Here is a 24,435-nt window from a genome sequence, read left to right on the forward strand (position 1 = left end):
TAAATCTGATATAAAATGTATATGCTAAACACTGTCTGTGTTTTTTCAGAATTATATTATTGTTTTATTTTCAGGGTTTTGAGGAGACACTGATTTTTATTTGATCTTCAGATGGATTTCTGGATTCAGCTGAACTCAAAATAAATAATCCTACAATGTCGTCTTATGTTAAATGTAGCATCCCTCAAAGGCGAAGTCAAATGTTTGTTCACTGAAGCTTTTTTTTTCTCCTGCATAATCTGTTTGAATATGTAAATCCATGTTATGAATAGATGAACATCTGCAGGCAATTCATTCAGTCAATAATGAGGCGTTTAACAGAGTCTGTACTCAAGAAGCATGAAATTTAGCCCCAGTTTTAGCCCCATGAATTAACTACACAGCAAAATTGTCAGTGTTAATTTACCTCTGAGAGTGTAAAAATCAACGCAGTGCACACTGTTACGCCCTCACCCATCTGACTTCACTTTTTGTCGTCAGCAACAATTGCACCTACTGAAGCCTTTGGAGTTATTACTGACAGGAATCAGTGCCATTAGATGAAATACAGTGGACGCTATGGGGCAGATGGTAACATTGATGGTAACAGTGATGGAAGCAGGATCTTAGCTTAAATGCAACCAGCAATAAAGCTATATTGAATACTGCATTTAAAAACCCACTTATGTAAAAGTACAGAAATATTAGCAACTAAATGTATTTAACTTCTCATTCTGCATCAGATTTACGCTATGACTGGTCATGTATATTATTCTATGTGACATTTTCATGTCACATTATTAGATTTTTTCTGATGCAGCAAATAGCATTTTACTGTTGTAGCAACTTGAGATGGATCTATCTTTAGATGCCATTAGGTTGTTTAGTCCAGTGGTTTCAAGCCGAGGGATCTGACCTCTCTCAGACATCTGTAACATAACAAGCCCCCAAAACACATAGCTTTTTTTGTAAGTCAAGTATGTTGTGAGCCACTGGCTTAATCCTAACAATGTATTATATTTTATAAGCTTTGTCTATGGACCATCCAAAGGATGTTTCAAAACAAATACTTCAAAGTATTTCACAAGCAAAAGGCATCAAACAGTAGGACATCAAACAGATACAATAAAAATTATATTAAAACAAAAACAAACAAAAAATATTACAAAGAAAAACAAGGGAATTATAAATGAGTCTTGAGATATTTTTTTTTAAATGCCAGTTGAGTTGGATGATCTAATAATGAAAGGTAAAGTATTCCAAAGTTTACATATAAAGACAACAAATGCACAGTCTCCCTTCATTTGAAATCAGGCCCAGGGGACATCCAGAAGGCACTGATCTTCTGGCCTGAGAGACTGTAGGTTTCCATATAGTCACAACAATTCAGAAATTGACTCAGGGCCTTCACCATGTAGAGCCTGGTAGGTAATAAATAATGTTTTATATTTGATTCTAAATTGCACAATTAGCCAATAGAGAGAGGCCAATCCTGGAGAAATGTGTCTACATAAGAAATCAGGCTGCAGTATTTTGAACCATCTGCAGAAAAGCTACAGCTCCTTGACTAAGGTAATAGTATAAAGAATTAAAGTAATCAAGGCATTTGAACACAAATGCTTGAATTAGTTTTTCAGCACATTCAAAAGATAGAATGTCTTAGAGATATTTCTTAACTGCAGAAAGGATAATTGCACAAGCTCCTTAATGAGCATGCCAAATGTTGTCTATGCTGTTTGATATTTCCAGAGTCCCAGTCCCACAGTTTGGTGCGGTGTCTTTTGAGCACTACCAGAACCTGTAAGGAGGACCTCTGTTTTATCCCCATTCAGTTTTTGAAAATTTTGACACATCCAGACTCTCGTGGCTTTTAAGCAGTCATTTAGGTTCACTAAATTGCTGAGATCCTCACATAAGATCTATTGAAATAATACGTATATTAAAACAGCCAATTAAAAAGGCTAATGATAATATACAGAAAGTAAAATAGGTCCAAGAACAGACCCTTGAGGCACACCATAGTCCAAAAACAGCAGTGTGAAGTAAACAGTACCTACAGTCATCAGATAAATGTAGTGGAGAAAAACAGTTCACTTGTAGTGAAGTAAAAGTCTAAAAGAGCATAAAATGGCAATACTGATGCAATTTACAAGAACCTCAAAACTGCAGTTAAGTTCAGTACATGAGCAGATGTACTTTCCAGCACTGGTCACATGAGACTGGCCCTGATTGTGGCTGCGTGGTGGGCCAGCTGGAATAATACAGTAGATGGTTTCGAAGTCAGAAAAAGAAAAAAATCAAAACCCTACAGAGGCTATTCAAATACATAACAAATGACTCCACAATGCTCCTCAATGCCCCATTATCTGATTCACTTCTTCACAAACCACGGTTAATCAATTTTATGCTTTGTGTCCATCTGTGTCTCTCCCTCCCTCTGTGTTTGCTGTGTATGTGTGCGGCTGTTGAACGAATCCAGGACTCAGGGATTGATATTGGCGACATCTCAGAGAGGAAGGCTCTGAGGAAGAGGCTGCAGTGTAAAACTTTCCGATGGTACCTGGTCAACATCTACCCTGAGATGAGGATGTACAGCGAAACCATCGCATATGGAGTAGTAAGGCGACGACTCCCTCTTCATCCAAAATTAAATTCAGTGCCCACAAAAGCCAGAACAGGGCTAAACCGTGCCTGAGCAAATCATTCTAATCCCTTGTGTTGAGATCCGGATGGCTGCAGTCAGGAACACAAACAGTTCACAAAGACGAGGTTGGCTGCAGAAACTTTGACCTAAATGTTAGAGTAAGAATTTCCTCTTGGTTTATTGTGATGGAAGTAGATACATAGATCCATGAATACATAGATTAATTGAAGCTCATTTTAAAAATAGATGTAAGGGGCTTTCCAGCAGAATTTTATTAGTCAGAGAAGCCAGAAAAACTGACAGCCAACAGGGCATGCTGGCAGTGTTTCTATTTGCCCGTTCTTAGTTTTTCTCAAACAGCTTTATTTCCATGGTCCTCCCACCCTGCATCACTGTGATGCACCCTAATACACAGTGACACACAGGCCGCAGTATTATGGCACTGCTTTCTATGTTCTATGGGTGATTTTTTTTTCTTGTACAAAGTGACAAATGGTGGATGGATATGTCAAGGAAATAGGCCAGCCTCATTACATTCATTTGTCCAAGTTAGTTGACTTCATTATTCTATATTTGTGACTTGCATTTGATAGGTTTGCCAGTCTTGGTGGTTTGAGGAGACACTGTGTGGGAGCAACTCGTCATCCTTATTCAACACAGTGGTATAGAATAAATAAATAAATAAAATCAACGTCCATAAAGCTACTTTATTCATAGTAAAATAAAAAATACATTCTCCAACTTCCAATTGTTCAGTTAGCTCTTAATATATGCTAAATATATGACAAAAACTTTTTCATGTTTATATATCAAAATCCCTCTCTTTGCTCTTCCTGTAAAACACCCTGTGACTATCAGAATGGTGTCACAGCAGGAAGTGTGCGCCTGGACTAAGAGTCTCCAGCCATGCTAGTGGTTGTATGAGGTTGTACTAAAAGGTAAAACAGTGCTTTGAGCTAACATGCTCAAAATGACAATGCAAACATGCTGATGTGTAATAGGTATAATGTTTACCATCTTCATTGTCGTAGTTCAGCATGTTAGAATGCAAACATTTGCTAATCAGCACTAAATACAAAGTGCAGTTAATGTCATTACTTTTTAAGGTATTTGGTCATAAACCAAAATATTAGACAAATTGAAATTTTGACCTGAAGATGGCACAAGAGTAAAAGTCAGGAGATCACCAAAGTTAATACTATTCATCCTGGAGAGGATGTTAATCTATGTAGTAAATGTCATGGTAATCCAACGAATAATTGTTAAGATGTCTCATTCAAACCATAAATGTCAAACCCGTGGTGCAAGAGGAAAAGTCATCACCCGAGTCATTAGGACTAATCCTCTGTTAATCATGAATGCCTGTGTAAGATTTCATGGCAATCCATCCAATAGTTGTTGAGATATTTCAGTCTGGATCAAAGTGGTGGACCAGCTGACAGACCAGCATTGACATCCCCAGAGCCGTGCTACCAGCACAGACAAAATTTGCTTTTGTTGGCAAAAACTGTTCACATTTCCAAAGAAGGTGTTTTAGGTCTTGTTTGTTCATTTTCCCACCTCCTCCTTTTCCTGATCAAAAAATGTAAGTGAGCAAGGTGTGGGTGGAGGCCAACCGTCCTCTACAGCTCTGTATCTCCCTACAGCTCCGTATCTATATGCACTAAGTCATGCCCACATCAGAGCAGTCCAATCACATCTGGGGGATTTGATTTAAATCTCTCTTGTAACTTGTTACATTTCATTCAGAAATATGTCACATTACAGTAGCTGAAGATGCTCTAATTGCTTTCTCACTGTGACTTTAACCTAATGCTATCCCCGAAGGTGTCACTTAGTGTTGCATATTCACTATTTTTTCACTCACACAGTAAAAAAGTTTAGACGTGGGCCGTTGCGCAGGACCATGTGCTGCCTGTGGATTTAATGATTATCAGATAGAAGTAGACATCTCCTGAGCCAGTAGGGAGCTGTATCCTCCCTAGCTGAGTTCTTTTGATCTCACATCTTTACCTAATTCACTCCTCATACAAACCACCATCCCTGGAGCTCCCTAGGGTGCAGTTTGTATCTGGCAATCAGGCAGACCTTTGTCATGACACGCATGAATAACTCTCTGGGCCTCAAAGTCTGCATCATGTTCATCATGCATAACGCGTCTGATTTACATTCTTATAAAGTCAAAATGACTTTGAGAGGATTCACAATTTATATGTTTCAACCTGCTCAGGTCTACCTTCTTCTGTATTTTCTGTAAATATCCTTTTAATATTTATTCTCTCTTTAGTGAAGATGCCTGTCTGATGCTGTTTCATTTTTGCTTTCTTTTTTGGTTAGTAACGCTTGTAAACATCACAGCAAGCACAAATAAATGCTTAGATAATAATTTTTTTCCCCTGCAGAAATAATGTGCTGAGGAGTTGAAGAGAGCAGGTGGTAGATGCATCTTTCTCGGTTTCAGTGCGTTTTGACTGGAATTACCTTTTACCACTTTTCGTAATCCATCAAAATTCAAACAGGCAGCACCACTCTTCAGAGCACCATGCTTTATTCACCCAAGCCAATCTTTTCTTACCTTCTTCAGTGATGGTGTCTATGGTTGTTTTCAGCTTCCTTCTAAAATATACAAGTGACTTCTATACGCATATGTAGAAGTCACATTAATACTAAAGCATACAAGACATGATCATCATGTTTTAAAATAACTTTCACAAAATACTGCACTGTAACTGTAATTTAAATGTTTAATATATATTAACAACCATCTTTGAGAATATTATTTTGCAAATGCAAACTTTCATCTTATCCCATCAGTGGGTAGAAAGGTTGAACATTCATTTTTCAATATTACCTCAACCTCACAAATTTGTTTATAGTATAGTTTTTTAGTATACGCAGTCTTTCATCTCTCAAAATTCATATAACCCCTAACTAATTTCAAAGACTGTCTTAAAACCCCTGAAAACTTAGCTTCAATTTTCACTTTATTACATTTTATATTTGTACCTAAATAAGCAGCAATAAACAACCTTCTTTAGGAATAAAAATTTATTTATTTATTTATACTCTTAAGATATTAAGTATCTTAACACTAACAACACATTTTGAGTAAATTACATACACTATCACGTCGCCATCTATCGATCCTTGTCCCATTTCATCGTGTATATTGCAACAGAAGTCACTCAATTCAATTTTGCCTTGTAAAAAAAAAGCACTATTATTTGTGATATTTAATTAAGTCCACAGGCAGCAGGAATCAGGAGTAATATCAACTGGCCAACAACCTAACAGGCTAATAAGCACTGAATCTACCGTGGCACATGAATGAATCCAGCAAGCCTTGGAGCTCTCAATCGGTCTTTTCAGTGTGCAGCTCTTCAGGTACAGAAAGTGTTGAGGGCAGCTAGTGTGTAGAGGAGCTGGTATCAGCAGCAGCCGAGTCAAGTTGAGTTGAGTCAAGTATACTGGTGTGCATTTGTAGTATAGAACGGTCTCAGCAGCAAACACATACATGAAACATTGGTATCCACACACTGTGAATACACTCGCAGTAGTTGTCATTTTTTTTTAGCCATTTTTCAGTTAGACAGAAAAAGTCCAGATTAGAGCCAGACAGAAGATGAGTTAGTTGGTTGCTGTAAGGCTTCTGATGTTGAAATGAGTTTCATATGATTGATGGTTTGGAAAGTTTTGAATAACCTCTGCCTCTTCGCTGCAGGGTCTCGACACTCAGTGGTGTTTGCAGCAGATTTTTTATAAGAGAGGCAGTAGACCTGTCAAGGTCTCCACAGAAACAATAATGCATTAAGATAAACTCTATGTTAACAAAGTTTAGTTTGTTAAGGGGGAGAAGCCCGGCTCAGAAAGTTCTCACTCACTGACCATGACTGGCACTGGACACACAATTGCAAATTGCGGCGCAAATCAGTGGTGGCAGATGACCGGCCTGCTGGATCGGTGATTTGCTGTAGTACCTGGGCTTTCCTGTGCCACATGACACAGGAATAGATTACAAGGTATGCCAGCAAATGATGATAGAAACTCACTGCTCACTGAGCGCCCAAGAGTGCGCGGTTGCCCAGCTGTTTCCCATCTGCGTTAATTGATCTGGCCAGACAGATGCACACAGGTAATGCAGCTGTGAGTAGCAGCAATATTCCAAAAATCACTCTGTGAAACACAGCCCAGGGGTCCTGCTGATGAAAAATAGTTTTGCACTAGATGCTGTTTTTTGACAGGCACAGCTCTGTGGAGCGATGAACGGCCTCCTTGGTGGAACGTGAGGTTGCAAGGTCGCAGGACCTGCCACAGTGCAACTCCACGCTGCTGCATGTGTCACATATAAGTGTTTTCTAGAAATCAAGCTAGCACTAGCATGACACTTGAAAGCAATCCAGTTGGCTCCTACCACTGCCTCTACCTTCTGTGTTAGACTTCGCCCAGCCCTTCGTTCACATCCTCAGCGTGTATCACTTCATGCTGGAATCAGGAGCTTGCTAAGCTCTGAGTCAGCTGTAGCAGTGTTTGATTGATTTACAACCATGAAAAGCAGCAAGCTAAGAAACTGAGCTAAGTGACATGTTCTGTCTGTCTATCAATCTCCTCCATTCTGTTTAATCACAGTGCAGCACCTACGCACAACAAACAGCGCTTCAGTGACAGTCAGTTGATTAGAGTGTGTGTGTGTGTGTGTGTGTGTGTGTGTGTGTGTGTGTGTGTGTGTGTGTGTGTGTGTGTGTGTGTGCACATGTTGGTGTTGGTGTTGCAACCATCGGTTTGATGATGTAAAACTATGGCAGGGCAAATGAAATTTGATATTAATTCTATTCTGCAAATAATAGTGTTAATACTTTAAAACAAGCCAAATATCGTCTTGACATTGGCAAAGGCATAAGATATCATCAATCACTCTGATGACCATCGATCAGAGATCATCATCCATCAGCACAAACTTATTTAAAGCATATTTCAACCAAAAAAATATCAGATAACAGTTACACACTGTGGCTTTAAAGCAAGCTTAATTTGTCAGACAGTACTCAAGTGAGTTTATACCAAACATATTATCAATACATTTGGTAATACTTTTACCTGATGATGGCTAATATCTGGGTTACACTTATCTTTTGTATCTTATTGTGTGTGTGTGTGTGTGTGTGTGTGTGTGTGTGTGTGTGTTTTTAACTGTGTGTTTCTCTTTGTCTATCAGCTGAAAAACTCTCTGAAGAATGATCTGTGTCTGGACCAGGGGCCCGACAATGACAACGTCCCTATTCTGTATCTCTGTCACGGGATGACACCACAGGTCAGAGCTCTCCTGGGCTTTCTGTCTCTCTCTCACTCTCTGCACTGCTGTTTCATGCAGCGTGTAGAATATATCCAGATTTAATATATCACTTCTATATTTTATTTCCATCTCGGATTTTTCTTCCTCAATAAAAACCTGTTCCATCTCGAAGAAAAATTACTCGCCTTTCCCCTGCTTTTAGATTGGATCAAACTCAGTAGCTTTATCTCATAAAACAGAATCAAGTTTTCTATTTTGCCCTCTGCAGAAACAGTCCTCCATGTTTTTAAATATTAAACTCGTCCCCATTTTTCATACACCTCCTTGTAGCGGTGACATGTCCTAACCGAATCCAGCTCAGAATAAAATACACATTATTGACCAAACATAATACGAAATCCTGTTTTTAAATGGTTTCAGAAGTTAGATTCCACCTGAAAATTTGTCTCTGTCTTTAACTTTCTTCAGTTTAATGTCAAAAGGTTACTTTCTCATTATCACAGGCATTTAAAAGATTAAAACGTTAAACAGTAAAAGATTCAGGTTCAGACAAACAGCCTGATAAACTTCAAGTTTATTTCAGCTGCTCACTTAAGTGTATCTCTCGACTCACGATTCAAGATATATCTCAACCTAAATAACAGGGAGTTGATTATCATTTATTTTCTCCAGCCTCCTCCAGCTCCTATTGATCCCCTCATCCCATTATGTCTGAGCAGGTTGTTTTCAAAGATTGTTTAACCTTGCTGTGGCAGTTGTAAACGTATCTTATAGAGTGCGGCTTGATCTCACATTATCCCTCTCCATTCAAATGAATCTATTGAACGTGTCAGACACATCGTGCCTGTATTGATATTTACACCACAGTGCACATTAGAAGTGATTCGGGAGAAGTCTTTAATGAGAAATCTGTGGAATCGTATTAACACTTTTTCCTTAAAACACTCATAAGTCAACTTCTGCGGCCCTTTCTGAGACTTAGATAATATTAAAACTTAAGAGTTATAAATATGTTATGTGCTGTAAATCTCTCATAAATCCAGGCATATCAAACAAAGGATTGGGGTAGCACCAGCGTTTCTAATGAGATTAAGGATCTCCTCTGCAAGACAAATCTAGTCTGCTCTATTTTTATATTTCAGTGTTACATCATCGAGAGGAATTAGCCCCTGGATTGCCTCAATAATGATACAGACACTGTTGCAAACGTTTGCTGTAGTCAGTGAAAATGTGTCATTGTAAGTGCCAGCTACTTTTCATTGATGATGCTTTGGGAGAGCTAGACTTTTGTATCCGAGGTGCTGGGTTAAATGCAGTACATCAACATGCTGAAAGAAAACTGCACAGGCACACATGAAAGGGTATTACAAAGCTCCCAATCCAACACGTGGCTGATTTTACAAGAGCATGTTGTCAGCAAACAGTACAGCACTTCAGCTCGATCAGTAATAAAAACATACCAACTTAAGCACAGCAACAATAGAAAAACCTCAGACACATCCGGCCTGGCAGCCTGCGCTGCTGCTCCAAAAATGAGCCGCTCAAACACACACAAAATAAAAAGTCACGCTCGTCAGACTGTTAAATGTCTGGTGTGAAGGAGGCCGCTTGGGTGTTATCAGACAAATAAGATTAGAGTAAAAGGATAAGAGTAAAAGTAAGACAGGCAGCAGAGGAAGCAAACCTGGCCCTGATTTTTTATTTTTAATAATGCAAAATATGTGGGGGGTTGGAGTCAGAAAGAAACTTTATCCCAGTCCCACTTATGAAATGCATTGACTTCTTCAGACAGAGCCTCCGTTTAATTGTCTGCTCTCTACCCAATTTTACTCTGATATGAATCAAACTCCCCCATGATCTTCTTGTGCTTCTTTATCATTTGGATACTACAAACCAATTAACTGAATTTAATTTTGTTTTTCTTCATTTGCTAGTTGAAGCTGCCAGTGGTGGAAGAAGTACTCAGATCCTTTACTGTAGTGAATGTACAAGTAAAACTATGTAAAAAGCCCATTCATCCAGAATTCTACTTTAGTAAAAGTGAATTATCAGCAAAATGTACGTAAAGTACAAAGGTAAAAGCATTTATTCTGCAGAAAACGAGCCTGTCTGACTGATGAATTATTATATATGACATTATTAGATTGTTAATACAAATGCATCAACATTTCACTGTTGTAGCTGGACAAGATGGAGCTAATTTCAACTATTTTATACAGTATACTGTATACTATAGTGAGATTCTGATACTGAAACTGCTAACAAATCTCAATGTGCCCCAACTACACATTGTTTTTCTGAGAGGTCACAAGGTTTAACCTTTTACAGTGCATTATTTTTCACGTTCAAGTTTGAAAGTGGAGTGGAAGTTTACTCTACGCAAAGAACAAATATCTCTTTTCTATTAGCAATTAGCAATTTCATATAATCTTATACAGTACATCCTTGTTTTCTCAAAGCTTTTGCTTATCACTCTGTGTGAACTACACCCAAACTAAAGCTAGTGTTATGCCAAAAGTACAATCAATATATTCAATCTCTCAAAAATCAATCTCTTCCCACTCTCTGTCTCATGGTCATACCATTAAGTCTTTTTCTTTTTGAACACACAACATGCTTCTCCTGCTTCATTGTTGAAAATGATCATCAGTTTTTGTCAGCTTCGTATGCGCAAACAACTGCCCTTCAAAAAAAATCATTTGGGAAGGATTCCATCACAGAGGGCACAATTATTCCGTTTTTCGCCCAATGCCTGAATTAATCATGAGCTTCTTTTGTGTGTCTGGCCTTGTCTTTCCTTGTCCTCCATTCGATCAGGTTAGCTGTATAAATACACATATTTAGTGTATGTAAATCACCCTCATAGATGTCTCTTTCATAGTCAAGACAATCCAAGAGGAAGCCTCATTTGCTGCATAATTTATTGCCTATATGGTCATATACAGCTCTAGAAGGGCCATTATCTAAATGTCAACCCCAGTCGTCTCAACATTCAGTGTATAACACCACACAGTTTGTTCATAGCAGGATGTGGTGTATCTTGCAGAATGTGTACTACACCAGTACTCAGCAGCTGCACATCGGGCTCCTCAGTCCCACCATTGATGACGACGACAACAAGTGCCTGGTGGATGTGAACAGCAGACCTCGCCTCATTGAGTGCAGCTATGCTGCAGCCAAACGCATGAAGCTCCACTGGCTCTTCACTCAGGTGACAACACATGACGCAGCCACACACGGTCAGAAAGTACAAGGTTAACATTCGGTTTGCTGTTGATATTCAGCCTCAGTTAAGGTAATGTGTCAAATGTGACAGGAAAAAAACTGTGGAGGTAGCATTTAATCATTTAGGTGATTTAATTTACTGTTTGACTGGAGTTCCCCTCAATCCTGTACCTCCTTTAGACGTGAAGAGTCACTGAAACTCAATGACTGTCTTACTTCATTAGAGGCTCTGTGCTTGCAAACTGTGTTTTGGCTGAAGAAGTAGCCACCTCACGAAATGCCCCATGACAGTGGGTGAATTGGATTTACAGCATGCTTTGATTTGGGCTCAAAACATCTCGTGTTATTCTCTGCTAAGCTGCCTGCTGTCGTGTTAATTATAGATTTTTGTTCCTCTTTTAGTCACATATGTATAAAATCCCAAATGTGCTTCATATTAGACGCTTAAGACAACAAGTAAAATATTCTTTTGACCATGTCTCCTCTGGACTGCTGCTACAGGTGTGTCCGTGGGGTTTTACAATGTAACGGGCCCTAAGCATGAAAAGGTTTTATACGCTTGAACTCGTTTGTCGTATCTCCTCACACTGGACTTTAAATGGTTATTTTACTTAACTGTGTATAATTTAGCAAGTGGAATGCGGACATATCAGCAAGGCTAGAGCATATCATGTTTCTGAAATATGGCATCAATTATTGAACGGAGCAGTCTACAAATTAGTGAGAGAGAAAGTTTTTTTTTTTGTTTTTTTTAATTCAAATGTTGCACCATTCTGCACAAAACCTAATTAACAGAAGATATTTTTAATCTTTTTCCAGTGGAATGAGCAAAATGCTTCACTTCCTTCATCCACTGTAAATAGCTCTAAGTGGTTTTGATCAGCCTTGCTTGGTGGAAGGAATGAAACGTGTGCTTGCATGTTAAGATTAGACATTAGTTTGTAGGTGCTGATTAGAACAGCAAACACATGTTCAGTGGGTGGGACTGTATGGTTTGGTTTGCTTGTGTGGATTTGTGGTTATGTGTGGGTGATGCCTTTTTTTATTTTTCTGCCACAAATGCCTATTGTTCTGCATATAGCATAGTAAATTTAATATAAACCCTATAGAAAACCATAGCATCCTAAGTCAAACAACAAACATCCCCCATGCTATATACTCACTTACACTGTACATTCATTAGCCGACTCCTGGAGACTGTTTGAAGAAGGTGTTACACTGGCTGAGAAAACCCCAGAGCAGCTGCTTTTATCAGTTAATGTTTCAGATTTTCAGGGATTCTGGGTTTTACTTTGGCCTCGTTCCAGACCTCTGAGTAATCGCCCACATCTTCAATATGTTCATGGATTCAAACGGGTCTGGTGGTGTGCTTAGCGATGGCTGTTCCCTCCGGTCTGAGAAACCATCAGCCAATCACAGCTTTTGGATTTCTATGGGTAGAAATTGTGCTTACAGCACAGGTTGTGGTAAGTCCACGTACAAAAATAACAGCTGTTAAGAAATCAACAAAGATATCCTCTTAAAAGATTGTAACGTTAGACTGAATTAATGGAGTGAAACAAAAATGCAATTAAGTCCAATTATTAAGCTGGTTTTACTCTGCCAACTTACCCAATTAACTCCAAATATTCTTGTAACAAGCTCCTCTAAATCAGGGGTTTTCAAAGTCTGACACTGTGACACTGTGGGCTCACCCTCAGACAAAATCAAGACAACTGTTTCATCTGCTGCCTGAGAAACACTCCCACAAGCTCCCGTAGGAAAGCTCTCTATCACAGGTGAAGTGATTAACTAAACATACATTTGCCAAACCAAACAGTTAATTGTCCTTGAAGTGTTTTCACTTGTTAAACCAAAAAATATTTCATGAAAACACTTCCAGTATAAGCATATAACTCACCTTTGTGTAACTTGGCGAGGTTTGTTTTCGAGCGTAGAATGGGCTCGTTGTTGCCCCTTGTGGCTGTTGTGGCTGTCTCGGCGCTGTAATGAGCCCATTACAACTTAGCACACCACAATGAGGCAAGAAAGACGCAGCACTAGAAAACCTACTTGGACAATTGACACAAAGGTAAGGTTTATGCTTTATGTGTTTTCAGATTCAGTTTTGCAAGAGAAAATACTTGTCGGATGAAGAATAAGTTACTGTGTCAGTCCTTTACACCATCAATAAAAGAGCGTTCTTGTCGGGCAACAAACAAAACCTTTTTATTTATTCCTACAGGATGATGTTTTTTGATACAGATGTTGCACCTGTAACTCAGTGACACGCAGACCACAAAAATGAAGCCGTCTCTGAATAGGGCTCAAACAGCTGGTTTAACATGCAGGCTCAGGCGCTCTCCTGCAGTGTAGTCTGCCAGGACCTGATCCAGTCTTTGATAACAAGCCCTATGGAGATTGTGCCTGCGTGAAAAGAAAGCAGGGTTGAAGTCTCTCAGTTTGGGTTCTGCTCTACACTTAAAAACCTTATAGGCAAAAATAACAAGTAAATACTGAAGTTCTTCTATATGTTTTCATTCCTCTGTTGAGTTGCTCAATTATCAGGGAGATGGTGTAGATGTTATCACATCATAAAATATTATAATCTAATATTTTCATCTTTACAGCATGCACAGCTCAGCCAAAAGCTGGTGTACCCATAATGGAGAGTCAATACACAAATTATCTAAAATGGATCTCGCTTTGTACAGATACCCTTTTTGTCTTGATTGCACTCATGGGCTGGCTCAGGGCATATTAGTCCATAAATGCCTACTTCCCACAGTTTATACCAATCTGGCATCTATAAAAAATGTCTCTTGGACCTCAGAGACAGGCCAGACTCTCGTGGAAACACACAAAGAATAATTTAGCTCACAGTCAGTACAACCTGTCCATCCATGAACCTTAGGTCTTTTTTCTCCCACGTCCCTCTGCATTCCCCTAGTAGTACTGAAAGAGCTCTCTCCTCTCAGCTCTCTCCACACTGTGTGTGAATGTTGATGGTCTCCTCTTCAGTCCCTTGCCCTTTGTCAGTCCTGACACTGTAATGAGAAAATCCTGCCTCATTTCATCAGGACATGCTAGAACATTTTTTTGCTGAGCTGATGCGCTCACTCTGTTCAGACTGGCAACATCTGTCATGTTAAAGTTTGTAACTTGTTGTACCTTACTTTCATTTTGCAATAAAGGTTTATGCTCTTCCTTCACACTCCGTACAGTCCAGACCATAAGTGCTCGGACAGTCAAAGTTTAGGGGTTCCAAAGTAATTGGACAGATATACATGAAGTTAAACATACATTTTATTTGATTTCATGCATATCTGTCCAGTTACTGTACAACTGTACAAATCATTTTTCCCATAAATCAAATACTTAATTACTTGATTAAATAATCTATTTTACACATTATTGTAATGGTTCAGAAATTTGATTTGAGCTGTCTTTCTACATCAGTACCAGATGTTTTTGTCCCTGTCGCTCTGTTTTGTGTTTGTCTTTTTTTTCCTCTTTTGATTCAGTTTGTTCATCCTGAGTATTCTCTTTCAATCTTGGAAGAAAGCTAATGACTTCACTGGCAATTGCATTGTTGTTTTTGCCTTGAAACTATGTTGATGCTATCTGGTGGGCCCAATGAGGATGGTAGTGTGAATCAGCCAAAACGCCCCAGAGCTTAGCAGCAGCTCACGTCCATATCTGTTCAGAGCAGTGTGGGTTTAAAAGGAGGCAAGTTATGTTGTGCACACAAATTGTTCTTCGGGAGCTCGGCACAATTTTAACCATCCTGCTTTTATCTTTTCAGGGAGGATCCATTCAGAACAAGAAATCAAAGAGATGCCTAGAGCTTGTCGCGAGCAGTGACAATGAGTTTGGATACCAACTGGCACTGCAGAAATGCACTGGACAGAAATGGTTCATTACAAACGTGTTGTTTAGCAGCTCGTTGTGATCGACTGCTGAAAGCAACACCTGAGTGAATAGCACACCGGACTGGATGAAGTTGGGTGTTTGGTTTTTTTTTTGGAGGGTTTTTCTGTGAGTGTGTGCACATGTGTATGCGTGTGTGTCTGCGTGCGTGAAAGGACGGTGCGTGGTTGAGCAAGCTCATTTTGAGCACCACAATGTCCACTGATGAGCGGTCGACATCACATCATAAATGTTAAACATTTTATTTTGCCTACAGGATCAGCCATAGTTGGCAGATATTTTGCAGATTTGACAAGGTAGTATATTTAGTATATTTTGTGGTAAATACAGTACAGTCAGATTTTCGTTGACTTAAAAAATGTAATAGGTTCATGTTTTTGTACTTTGTTCATATTTGCTACTGTGTAGCAAGCTTTCTGAACCTGTCCCTGCTGTAATTATTTTCTTTTAGTGTCTCAGGTTTGTAGGTTTATTATGCGATTCAGCTCTACAGTTGTGGGAAGATGTTGGAATAAATCTGAAAACAATACATAATTTTCTAAATGTAAATATTTCAAATATTTGTAATATATAACAGTAAAACAACTGATGTAAACTACTGAGTGCAAGTGCCTCTTTTCTTTTGTTGTTGAAGGCACAATTTGTCTGAACAAAGAGGGTCATCCTGTCATTGAAATTGAAAGGACTGGAATCTGCCGTCAACCCCAAATAGATTTTGGATTTTAAACCAAGAGTTCAATACACTGCAACATTAGGAAAAACACGTACGTACACATCACATCACATCTGTCTTAAAACAATAGCCAGGTGGCCATGTGAACAGATGAAACAGGTTTTGTTTGCTGTGATTGCTCCTCATGGTCGGACCGGCTATTAAGATGTACCTTCGCAATGTGTTTCCCGTGTAAGTGATAGGGGGCAAAATCCATGGACATGTTATATTGTTTAAAATATTGTGCATTTCTGTATTTGTAACTTGGTTGTTGATATTTGCAGCACATTTTGTTGTGCACTTTTGTCAAATTGGTGATGCTTTCTTCATTTGCTTGTGCATGTATTTTCTTCTGTTGCAGAGTATTGAACACTCAGAGCCACCGTAGCTTTGGCCTTTGAAAGGAACTTTTCATTGAATATTGTGCACACATACAGACTAATGTACATGCACGTACCACACCATTTAGAAAGTGCAGAGTCGCGGAAGTGATGTATTCAGTTTATAGTGACAAATGCATGGGCAGAAGCTGAGAAACAGCGTGGCTTTCTGCTCTGACTGTTGTGTGCACCTTGGGAGGAGACGAGTAGCACAGCCTGTTTTCAACATGCCAGTCCTCATTACCATCCATATTCAAGCAGAGCTCGGCAAACCATGGCATTAAATATACATGGAAACCCACTTTCATCAAAAGGACTAACACATCTTAATATATGCAATAAGAGCGCCTCTGCATGCCCAACTTTTGAATGAAAGAAATCCAACAAAAGAATTCCCATGAATGCCCATGCACATTACTTGCATCTTCTTTTAGTTGAACTCTTGTCCTGACTGCCCGCTGGTGCACTTTCCAAACATTACTTTCAGCTTCAAAATGACTGTAGATGGGGAATCTGTATATGTATATTTGTTTAATATTCTATTATCATACATACATTTATCACCCTTGTTGATTTAGCACATCATTTGGTGCCACAGAGTGACATAAGGAGGTTTTTTTTTTTTTTTTTTCAGGTTGGCACAGAGTACACAGCAGAGACATAAATTCCCTGTAAATCTGGAGTAAAAGATACATCCAACTGTATCCCACAGTGATGGAGCTGTGGAGCTGTTTCTGTCTCAGTATGACTCACATGCAATATTTCAGAAAAGTACTGTCCTGATTTCAATGAAGCCGGGGTGATAATATATCTGTATTGCCTTTGAGATCTAGCATTTGCAAAATTACAGTTATTTACCTTGCTGTGGGAATTAAATGCTGATTTTTAACAGGTTCATCTCTTTCCTTCCTGAACCAACTGTCATTTTTTATGAAGAGTCCTTCTTCAATTTAAACCTTCTACAGATATGCTGATCTGATTTTGCCTTGTATATAGCAGAAATGCGTAATTGAACCAAACAGGCACTGTGTACTATTTGTGGGAAACAGGATATTGACTGTTGAGTAAAAGAAATGCCTCTTGGTGAAAATATGTCCAGGAAAATATCCTTGATTCCCAACAGTTTTGTGGCTGTCCTTAAATTGTTTTAATTATTTTTGTGCAGAGTGCAAAGTTTTTTTAAAACAAGCTTTTGAAACATTTGGGTGTAGGTAGCTCAGGTGAATCATGAGATCACTTCATGTAAATTACAGTATAATAATCAAGGACATTAGTGAAGTATTTATTGGGTACCTATAATAGGACTATAACAAGTACAAGGGGTAATGTCAAGCGATCAGTGAATAAGGAAGTAACAACTTTGTGTTTAAGAGGGAAATTTCAGTATCTGTAAAATTATTATTCCTCTATTTAATAATTAATATAATTAGTGCGTAAATGACAGGAAAAATGGGTAAAATGCTCATATAGCTCACATATGTTTTCGAGCAATAGTTCAGTTTGCTTTCTTTCTGTTAGATGAGAAGTTTGATACTAGTCTCATATCTGTACAGATCCAGCAGTCAGTTAGCTCAGCTTAGCATAGCATAAAGACTGGAAGCAGAGCGACAACGTTACTGTTGGACAGAGCCATGCAAACTGTTTCCCCCATTTCCAATCTCTTCATGCTAAGCTAAGCTAACTAGTTACTGGCTGTAGCTTCATTTCTACCATGCAAACTTGACAGTAGTATCAATCTTCCCAGCTAACTCTCAACAAAAAAGAAAATAAGCGTGTTCCCCAAAATGTCAAACTATTCCTTAAAATAAAATCTAAGTTCTCTCTCGCTCTCGTTCTCTCTCTCTCTCTCTCTCTCTCTCTCTCTCTCTCTCTCTCTCGCTCTCTCTCTCTATAATTCATCTCTTTGCCTCTTGTGGGAGACGGCTCTGAGAGGCATCCTATCATGTCTTGTCATTATATTCTGCCCCCGACACAGAGACATAAAACACTGAGGGATATATTCCTGGCAGAAGTCGCTGTGTGATCAGGGGAAACAGCTGAGTTTTGAATACCATATGACAAAAGGAAGCAACTTGTCAGAAGTGAGAATATCTGAATGCCCCCCAGGAACCACAGAGGCAGCTTTCTCTGTTCTCTCTCCTGCAGGTGAGCCACAGGTAGCTGAGGAGAAGCTGTCAGTAGCACAGGGCGTATGGGACACCACACACGGAAAGACAATCAGGTAATACTCAAGCAGTTGAAAATAAACATAAACCCTGCCAAAGATGAAATGACTGTTCACTTACAATCTAAAGCGAGCCATCAGTGTTAGAAGGAAATTTTAAGTAGAAAAACAGATTTATCAGAACAATGCATGTGGGTGTGAAATCTGCACTCACCACCCAGCTAAAATGCTTCACATGTGGATAAATGTCACTGTTAATTGTTTTCTGCGAGACTGAATCTCAGCTGTGGCTGTGTTTCCATGGCTACAAGTCCTACGCTGCATATTCTCAGATATCCCCAGGCGTCGGACCGTAGGTGAGCATATTAACTGAAAAGACCTGACAGGATGTAATTGCCCGCAGATGCAGATGTAACTTTAATCTCTGCCCTTTTTATGTCACGCCTGAACGCTTTGACCTATGCAAATGAACCAGCTGACAAATCTGTTTGTTTTTGTGCGTATCGGTCTGTGCTTGTATGTGAAGTAAAGGAGCGAATGAGCGGATTCGCTACAGCGGAAATAATATTCTCGACAAGGGGGAAATTGAAGTGGAAGTCTGAGGTCATAATGAAAAGGCTGAAAGTGAAGGGGAAATCATTTCTAACCAGCCACGCACAGAAGTTACTGGTGTTGATAATGTAGTGTAAAAACATTCACAAAAATTCTCACAGTCATCACACAGTCCGTATAATTTAAAATGTAGTCACATAAAATTAAACATCATTTGATACTTTCACTTACAGTTAGCGAATAATAACTTCTCTTCCAAGTGTTTTAAATACTGTAAAAAAAAATAGAAATGCTAATAATCGTAATGTGAAAATGGATCAAATCATGCAGTTTTATACAACCTGCCTTAATTAATTTAATCACTTAATCAATAAGATGAATGACAAATAACTTTCTACTTTAACTTCAAGATCTTCATTCATTACCATGTGGGGGGAAAAACAAGTGGTAAACACAACAATGACAGAACACTTGATCACAGACAGCAGTTATGGAGCAACATTAACATTCACAGGAGTCATGTTTTTGGCCACCTGACGAATCTAATCTGGCCGTTTAGTTGCTAAATGCTCCACTCTGTTCACCAGCTCATCGCTTACTGTGTCTGTCTGCTGTTTAGTGCTGTGCGGGTAGCACTCAGAGTGTGTTTGATCTTATTCACTTAAAACTGCTGCATTTTGCAGGTGGAAACGATGCTGATGTGAACAGTGAGACTGAACCTTAACAGTGGAGTGGTAGGCTGGAAAACCAAAACCATGAGCTGAAAGAAGTTAAAACACCTCGTAGAGCTGAAGGAAGCTACAGAGTCAAGTGCTATTTCTCTGTAGAGGGTAAAACACATTTCACAATGCACAATATTTTAATTGATTGTTGATGTGAAATGTTGATCATTGCAGCTTTAAAATCTACTTGCATGAATTTATCAGACATATTTTTCTTTTTCCCAGTTTAATACTAATACTACAGGTCCTTGTTAGTCATTTTGTTTGCAAAACAGTTACAACAATGAGCCTGAGTATTACATAGTTCAGTTTTCTGTATCTGCCAGTCAACTAAGTTATTAACCCTGGAAAAAAAAGTCATAGGGCTCATTGGCCGAGCAGCTGGGATCCCACTATACATGTACTACTCTTGTCATATTCAGTAAGTGTTAACAAGTAAGAGGATGTAGATATTGTGGCATTTTATCCATTACAATTTAACTGGCTTTTGACAGTGATGGATGAGGCTCCATGAGGAAGCCTATAAATCAGATTAAACTGTGAAAATGGGTATTGACTGTATTATCTGGATTCTATTTGCTTTTAGCTTTTAGTAACTTCTTCCTGAAGTTAAATCTGTCTTCCTTTCCGGAAAGCCTTTGTGTGCATTATCCCTCTTTTGAAGTTGGCATCAGCTGTCACTGAATCAATTACTGTTCATAATCTTGATTTACTTACTTTAAAGAAAAAGCTGAGTCAAACCTTCTGAATGTATGATCCTGCTGGTGGTGCAACAACTTGATGTTCCCTCTTCACACTTATTCTTCAAATAATGCCTCCTAATTGAAGCACTTGTTTCGGACGTTGGAGATGAATTCAGTTATTCTGAATATATGCTTCATTGATTCATAACTGTTGCTAAATACAGCCATAATACACCAACACACAGTCACTCCTATTCTGACTTTGTTTAAAGGTCAGAATAGTTTGGGATATTTTACAGAAAACAACATGTGAATCACAACATGACATGTGTGTGCTTACCTTGACAAAACACTGTCAATCACATCCAATCAAACTTCACCCACTCAGTCTTGCTAAATCAGATTAGCTGAGTTTTTGACTGAAAAACTGTAATAAATGGTTCTTTAATCTGCAAGGACTGACTTTTTTTGGCCATTTGGAGGAAGCAGAATTAATCTGTTAGCACTTCATTACCTTTAAGCAGTTACTGAGCAACATTATCATTCATTTGGAGTTGTGTTTCTGGCCACCTGGCAAAAGTAAATCCAACATTTACTCTTTTAGCTCTGTTTTTGGTCCCTACCAGCTCCTGAGTGAAATATCTGGTTCTTCAACCAATGAAAGCTACAATATGTTCACCAGCTGTTAGTTGCTCACTGTTTGCCTGCTGTTTGGTCCTGAGCAGGTAGTAAACATTGGGTTTGGCTGTAAGCACCTGTCTAATGTCGCTGTACACAATACTATGAGAGCAATACTACTAAGTTGTAGTTAATGAGCTAAGCTCATAATAATTCTCCATAAAGCCAATGGAAGCTGCAGATTTGAGTCATAATTCTCATTTTTCATCATTACAAACGAACCCTTTCATATTGTTGCTGTGTTTTCCGATTGTCATTTGATACAATGCTATTATAAAATATTGGTTTATTGGTTAAAGCCACTTTAAAGGTTGTTTTTCTTTTAACTTTCATTGTTGGTAGTGGACAAGTATTTAAGATTTGAAAACAAGTTTGCAAAGGAAAAGAAATTCTGGGAAATTTTACTTTACTTTACTACTTTACATTTTACTTTAAGTCCCACTATTTAGCATTTATAAGCTCTATGCAAACATTTAATAGTTTGTTTCTAACACATAATAATGTCTTGTAAGCAGTACAGTGTAAGTACAGTTTTTTCAGCAACAATCGTAACTTCTCCTAGAAGGCATATTTTATATTATTACAACCATGTTTTATATTGTCACTCATTATCTATTTACACGTCAGCCTCAACTCAGTTTGTTGAGGTATAGTATTAGTATACAGGGTTCTTCAAATTGTATTTTTGGCATTACTGCTACTCTGTCCTTTTTGTCCCCTTTTTATAGTGTGTATAAACCTATTCTGAAGACAGAAGTTATAGAAACATTCGAACCAGTGAAGGCCTTCTTGTCAGGCCACACAGGAACAAAGAGAGCCTGGGGCAGCATGGGTTAATCAAAATTTAATCATGCCTCAAAGGCTGATTCCATCTGTACATACATAAGACACATATTTATGGTTCATTTGACTGTGACAACAATAGTCTACTTTGTCACTGCTCACTGACAATACCCACCCCTGACACCACTGACATAAATTTCAGACAGCCACTTTCATGAATGAGAAGAAAAGGCTGAAGTCCATGAACTCACATCCTGTACACTCCAGCAAAGTCTAATTACTGCAATCTGGATTTAGACTCTTCTCTGTTGCTCTTGCAGCACTATTGAGAGAGACATCTTGTGAGCACTGGAGCAAAACTCTCTTCCTATTCTTGTCCTCCCGTGCACAGAGCTGCATTTGATACAGGATCCTGCCAAACAGAGGAACTGATCATGAACGCTTCCACAGCTAAAGATTATCCTGGTTCTGTTCTTCCTCTGGATTTAGATTTCTCTGAGAGATTTCAGTTTGTCTAAGTAAACACAAAGAGCTCTGCATAGCATATGCATCAAAGCTTTGTGGTTTAATGAAGATTAGGGACATCAGAGTTGTGTCAACTATTTTTTGGATTCACATGAATCAAAAACATGTGACGACTGTCACTTTCAAGCGTGTGTGATTCTGAACTTACACTCCTGAATGCTGAGGAGACGCAGGACTTGCCAGCTTTTCAGCACCTGTCTCACACAATCTATCAATCAATCTGTTTGTCCCTGTCTGCCTTGTTCACTGTGTCTATGTGCAACCATAAGTACATTTTCTGCAAGTAGCCTCCTATTTTTTTCTACTTTATACTTCTACTTATTTCTAACTTCTACTTGGGGAATGCAGTGCACCATGTTGTGAGTGACATCTCTGGACACAATGGTTCATCATAACACACTGATACGCACTGTAGAAAAAAAAAAACAGCTGCATGAAATGAGTCTGAATAAACAGACAAATATGTAGCATGGCTTAAGATAAGAGCATTACTGCATTTGATAGGAGACATTAGCTAATTTGAAGCAGAATAAATCAGTTGTAGCTTTCATTTTGAATGATATTTTCATATTATCATTTGTTTGATGTCTGAAGATCCAAACAAACATGCTGACCTCGGTAGAAAATTAATCATTTCTGGCAAACGGCATCTGTCAAGCAGATGGAGAGCAATGATCTAGTGGTATGTGCTTGAGAAGGAGAGAAGCTCATTTCTATGACCACCTGGCTCTTAACTTATCAAGAGTACACAACACAATTCTCTATAATCCTCTGTATATTACAGGAGAAAATCCATCAATAGTCTGAGCCTGAATGTCCTCACAGAACCCATTTAGATGAGCCTCCAAAAAACAGATTGCTTGCCATATTGAAACTCAGATATAGAATTCTATCTAACAATTCAGTAATTTTTACTTTTTGAACCACTTCTCACTTCACAAGACAGCAACCCCCGACCAGCTGTCTTATGGATTATACAGACTTTTAAAAATCCATTTCCTGTTTCACCAAACAGAGGTTATGTTTGTTGTGTGAGATGGAAAAAGAAGATTGCTCCTATGTTGCAGATGTCGTCATTCTAGGTAAAGTCTCGCATAATCATATGGAGGATATTTCTGGAAATGTGGCGTGAGCCTGCGATTTACATTGTAATTTTGAATCAGGAACTAAAAAGATACTGTCCATGTTTAAGTATCCAAATGATATTTAAAGGCACAGCGGAAGAAGGAAAGAAGACCATGGGCAACAGTTGGGAATTTTAGAGGAAAAAATAAATAAATTTGAAGTTGGGAATAATGTGGTATGTGGGTTGTAATGTACTGGTTTAGTTTTGCACATTTCTCTTGAACAAGAATTGATAAGTTTAGCAAAAAAAATTTTAAAAAAAATCAGTTTCTGTGAGGCTGTTCTCCCCTTGCACAACAAGAAGATTGTTAACACCATTTTTTCCAAAACTTCAGTTATGTCATTCACTGCTGTGCCCTGTATTTACAAAAATAACTATTTTTATTTATTTCTTCTTCCCTCTAAAATGCATTAGTATTTTATTAATACCTGTATGATACAATGAAATTACTCTGTTAATTGCAGGCTGCATTATAAACCATATCTTGTTTATTAGTGAGTTTTACAGGTACTTGTAGGCAGATTTGTTTACCCTTGCCAGGCTGTTACCCCGCGTTTCCAGTCTCTATGCTATAGCATCATATTATATGGACAGATATGAGAGTGGCATCGATCTTCTCATCTAACTCTCTACAGCAAATAAGCATTTTTCAATCAGCAAACAGCTAATCTGTGAACATAAAATGTGCCTGGGTCAATGCCTGTAACAAGTGGATCTATTAGTTAAACTCAGTGGAGCTCAGGCGAGAGCATGACAGGTTTGGGAATCGGTTCAGATCGGTCGATGTTTTCATACAGCTGAGCTAAGGTTTGTGCTAATTGGAAAGGGAAGGGAGATATGTCAAGAACATGACAAAGGGGAGACAGAGTGTAACATGTGCAGTCACAGGGTACAGAAAGAGATCAGCCCTTTTTCTAGAGGTTAGATCAAATGCCAGCAAAGAAATCTTTCCTTTTAATTTCATTAATCTCATTTTCATTCCCTTTGAACTTTGGTCAACACTGCAGTAATTTTACAACCGCAGGCTGATCTTATAATTTTATGGGGTAAAAGATGCTCAAAT

The 24,435-nt window shown here is 38.6% G+C and overlaps 1 protein-coding gene across 1 annotated transcript in view; it reads left to right on the forward strand.

Annotated features, from left to right (window-relative positions):
• The window catches only part of galnt18b (UDP-N-acetyl-alpha-D-galactosamine:polypeptide N-acetylgalactosaminyltransferase 18b), a 77,698-nt gene extending 60,533 nt beyond the window's left edge, over positions 1–17,165 (forward strand). Inside the window, 4 exon segments of the mRNA XM_056381354.1 lie at positions 2,459–2,596; positions 7,836–7,931; positions 10,960–11,124; positions 14,923–17,165. Coding sequence (XP_056237329.1) covers positions 2,459–2,596; positions 7,836–7,931; positions 10,960–11,124; positions 14,923–15,069 — 546 coding nt within the window. The 3' untranslated portion in view covers positions 15,070–17,165.
• Positions 17,166–24,435: the final 7,270 nt, after the last annotated feature.

Source organism: Seriola aureovittata, chromosome 1 (assembly GCF_021018895.1).
Source record: "Seriola aureovittata isolate HTS-2021-v1 ecotype China chromosome 1, ASM2101889v1, whole genome shotgun sequence".
Lineage (NCBI taxonomy): Eukaryota > Metazoa > Chordata > Actinopteri > Carangiformes > Carangidae > Seriola > Seriola aureovittata.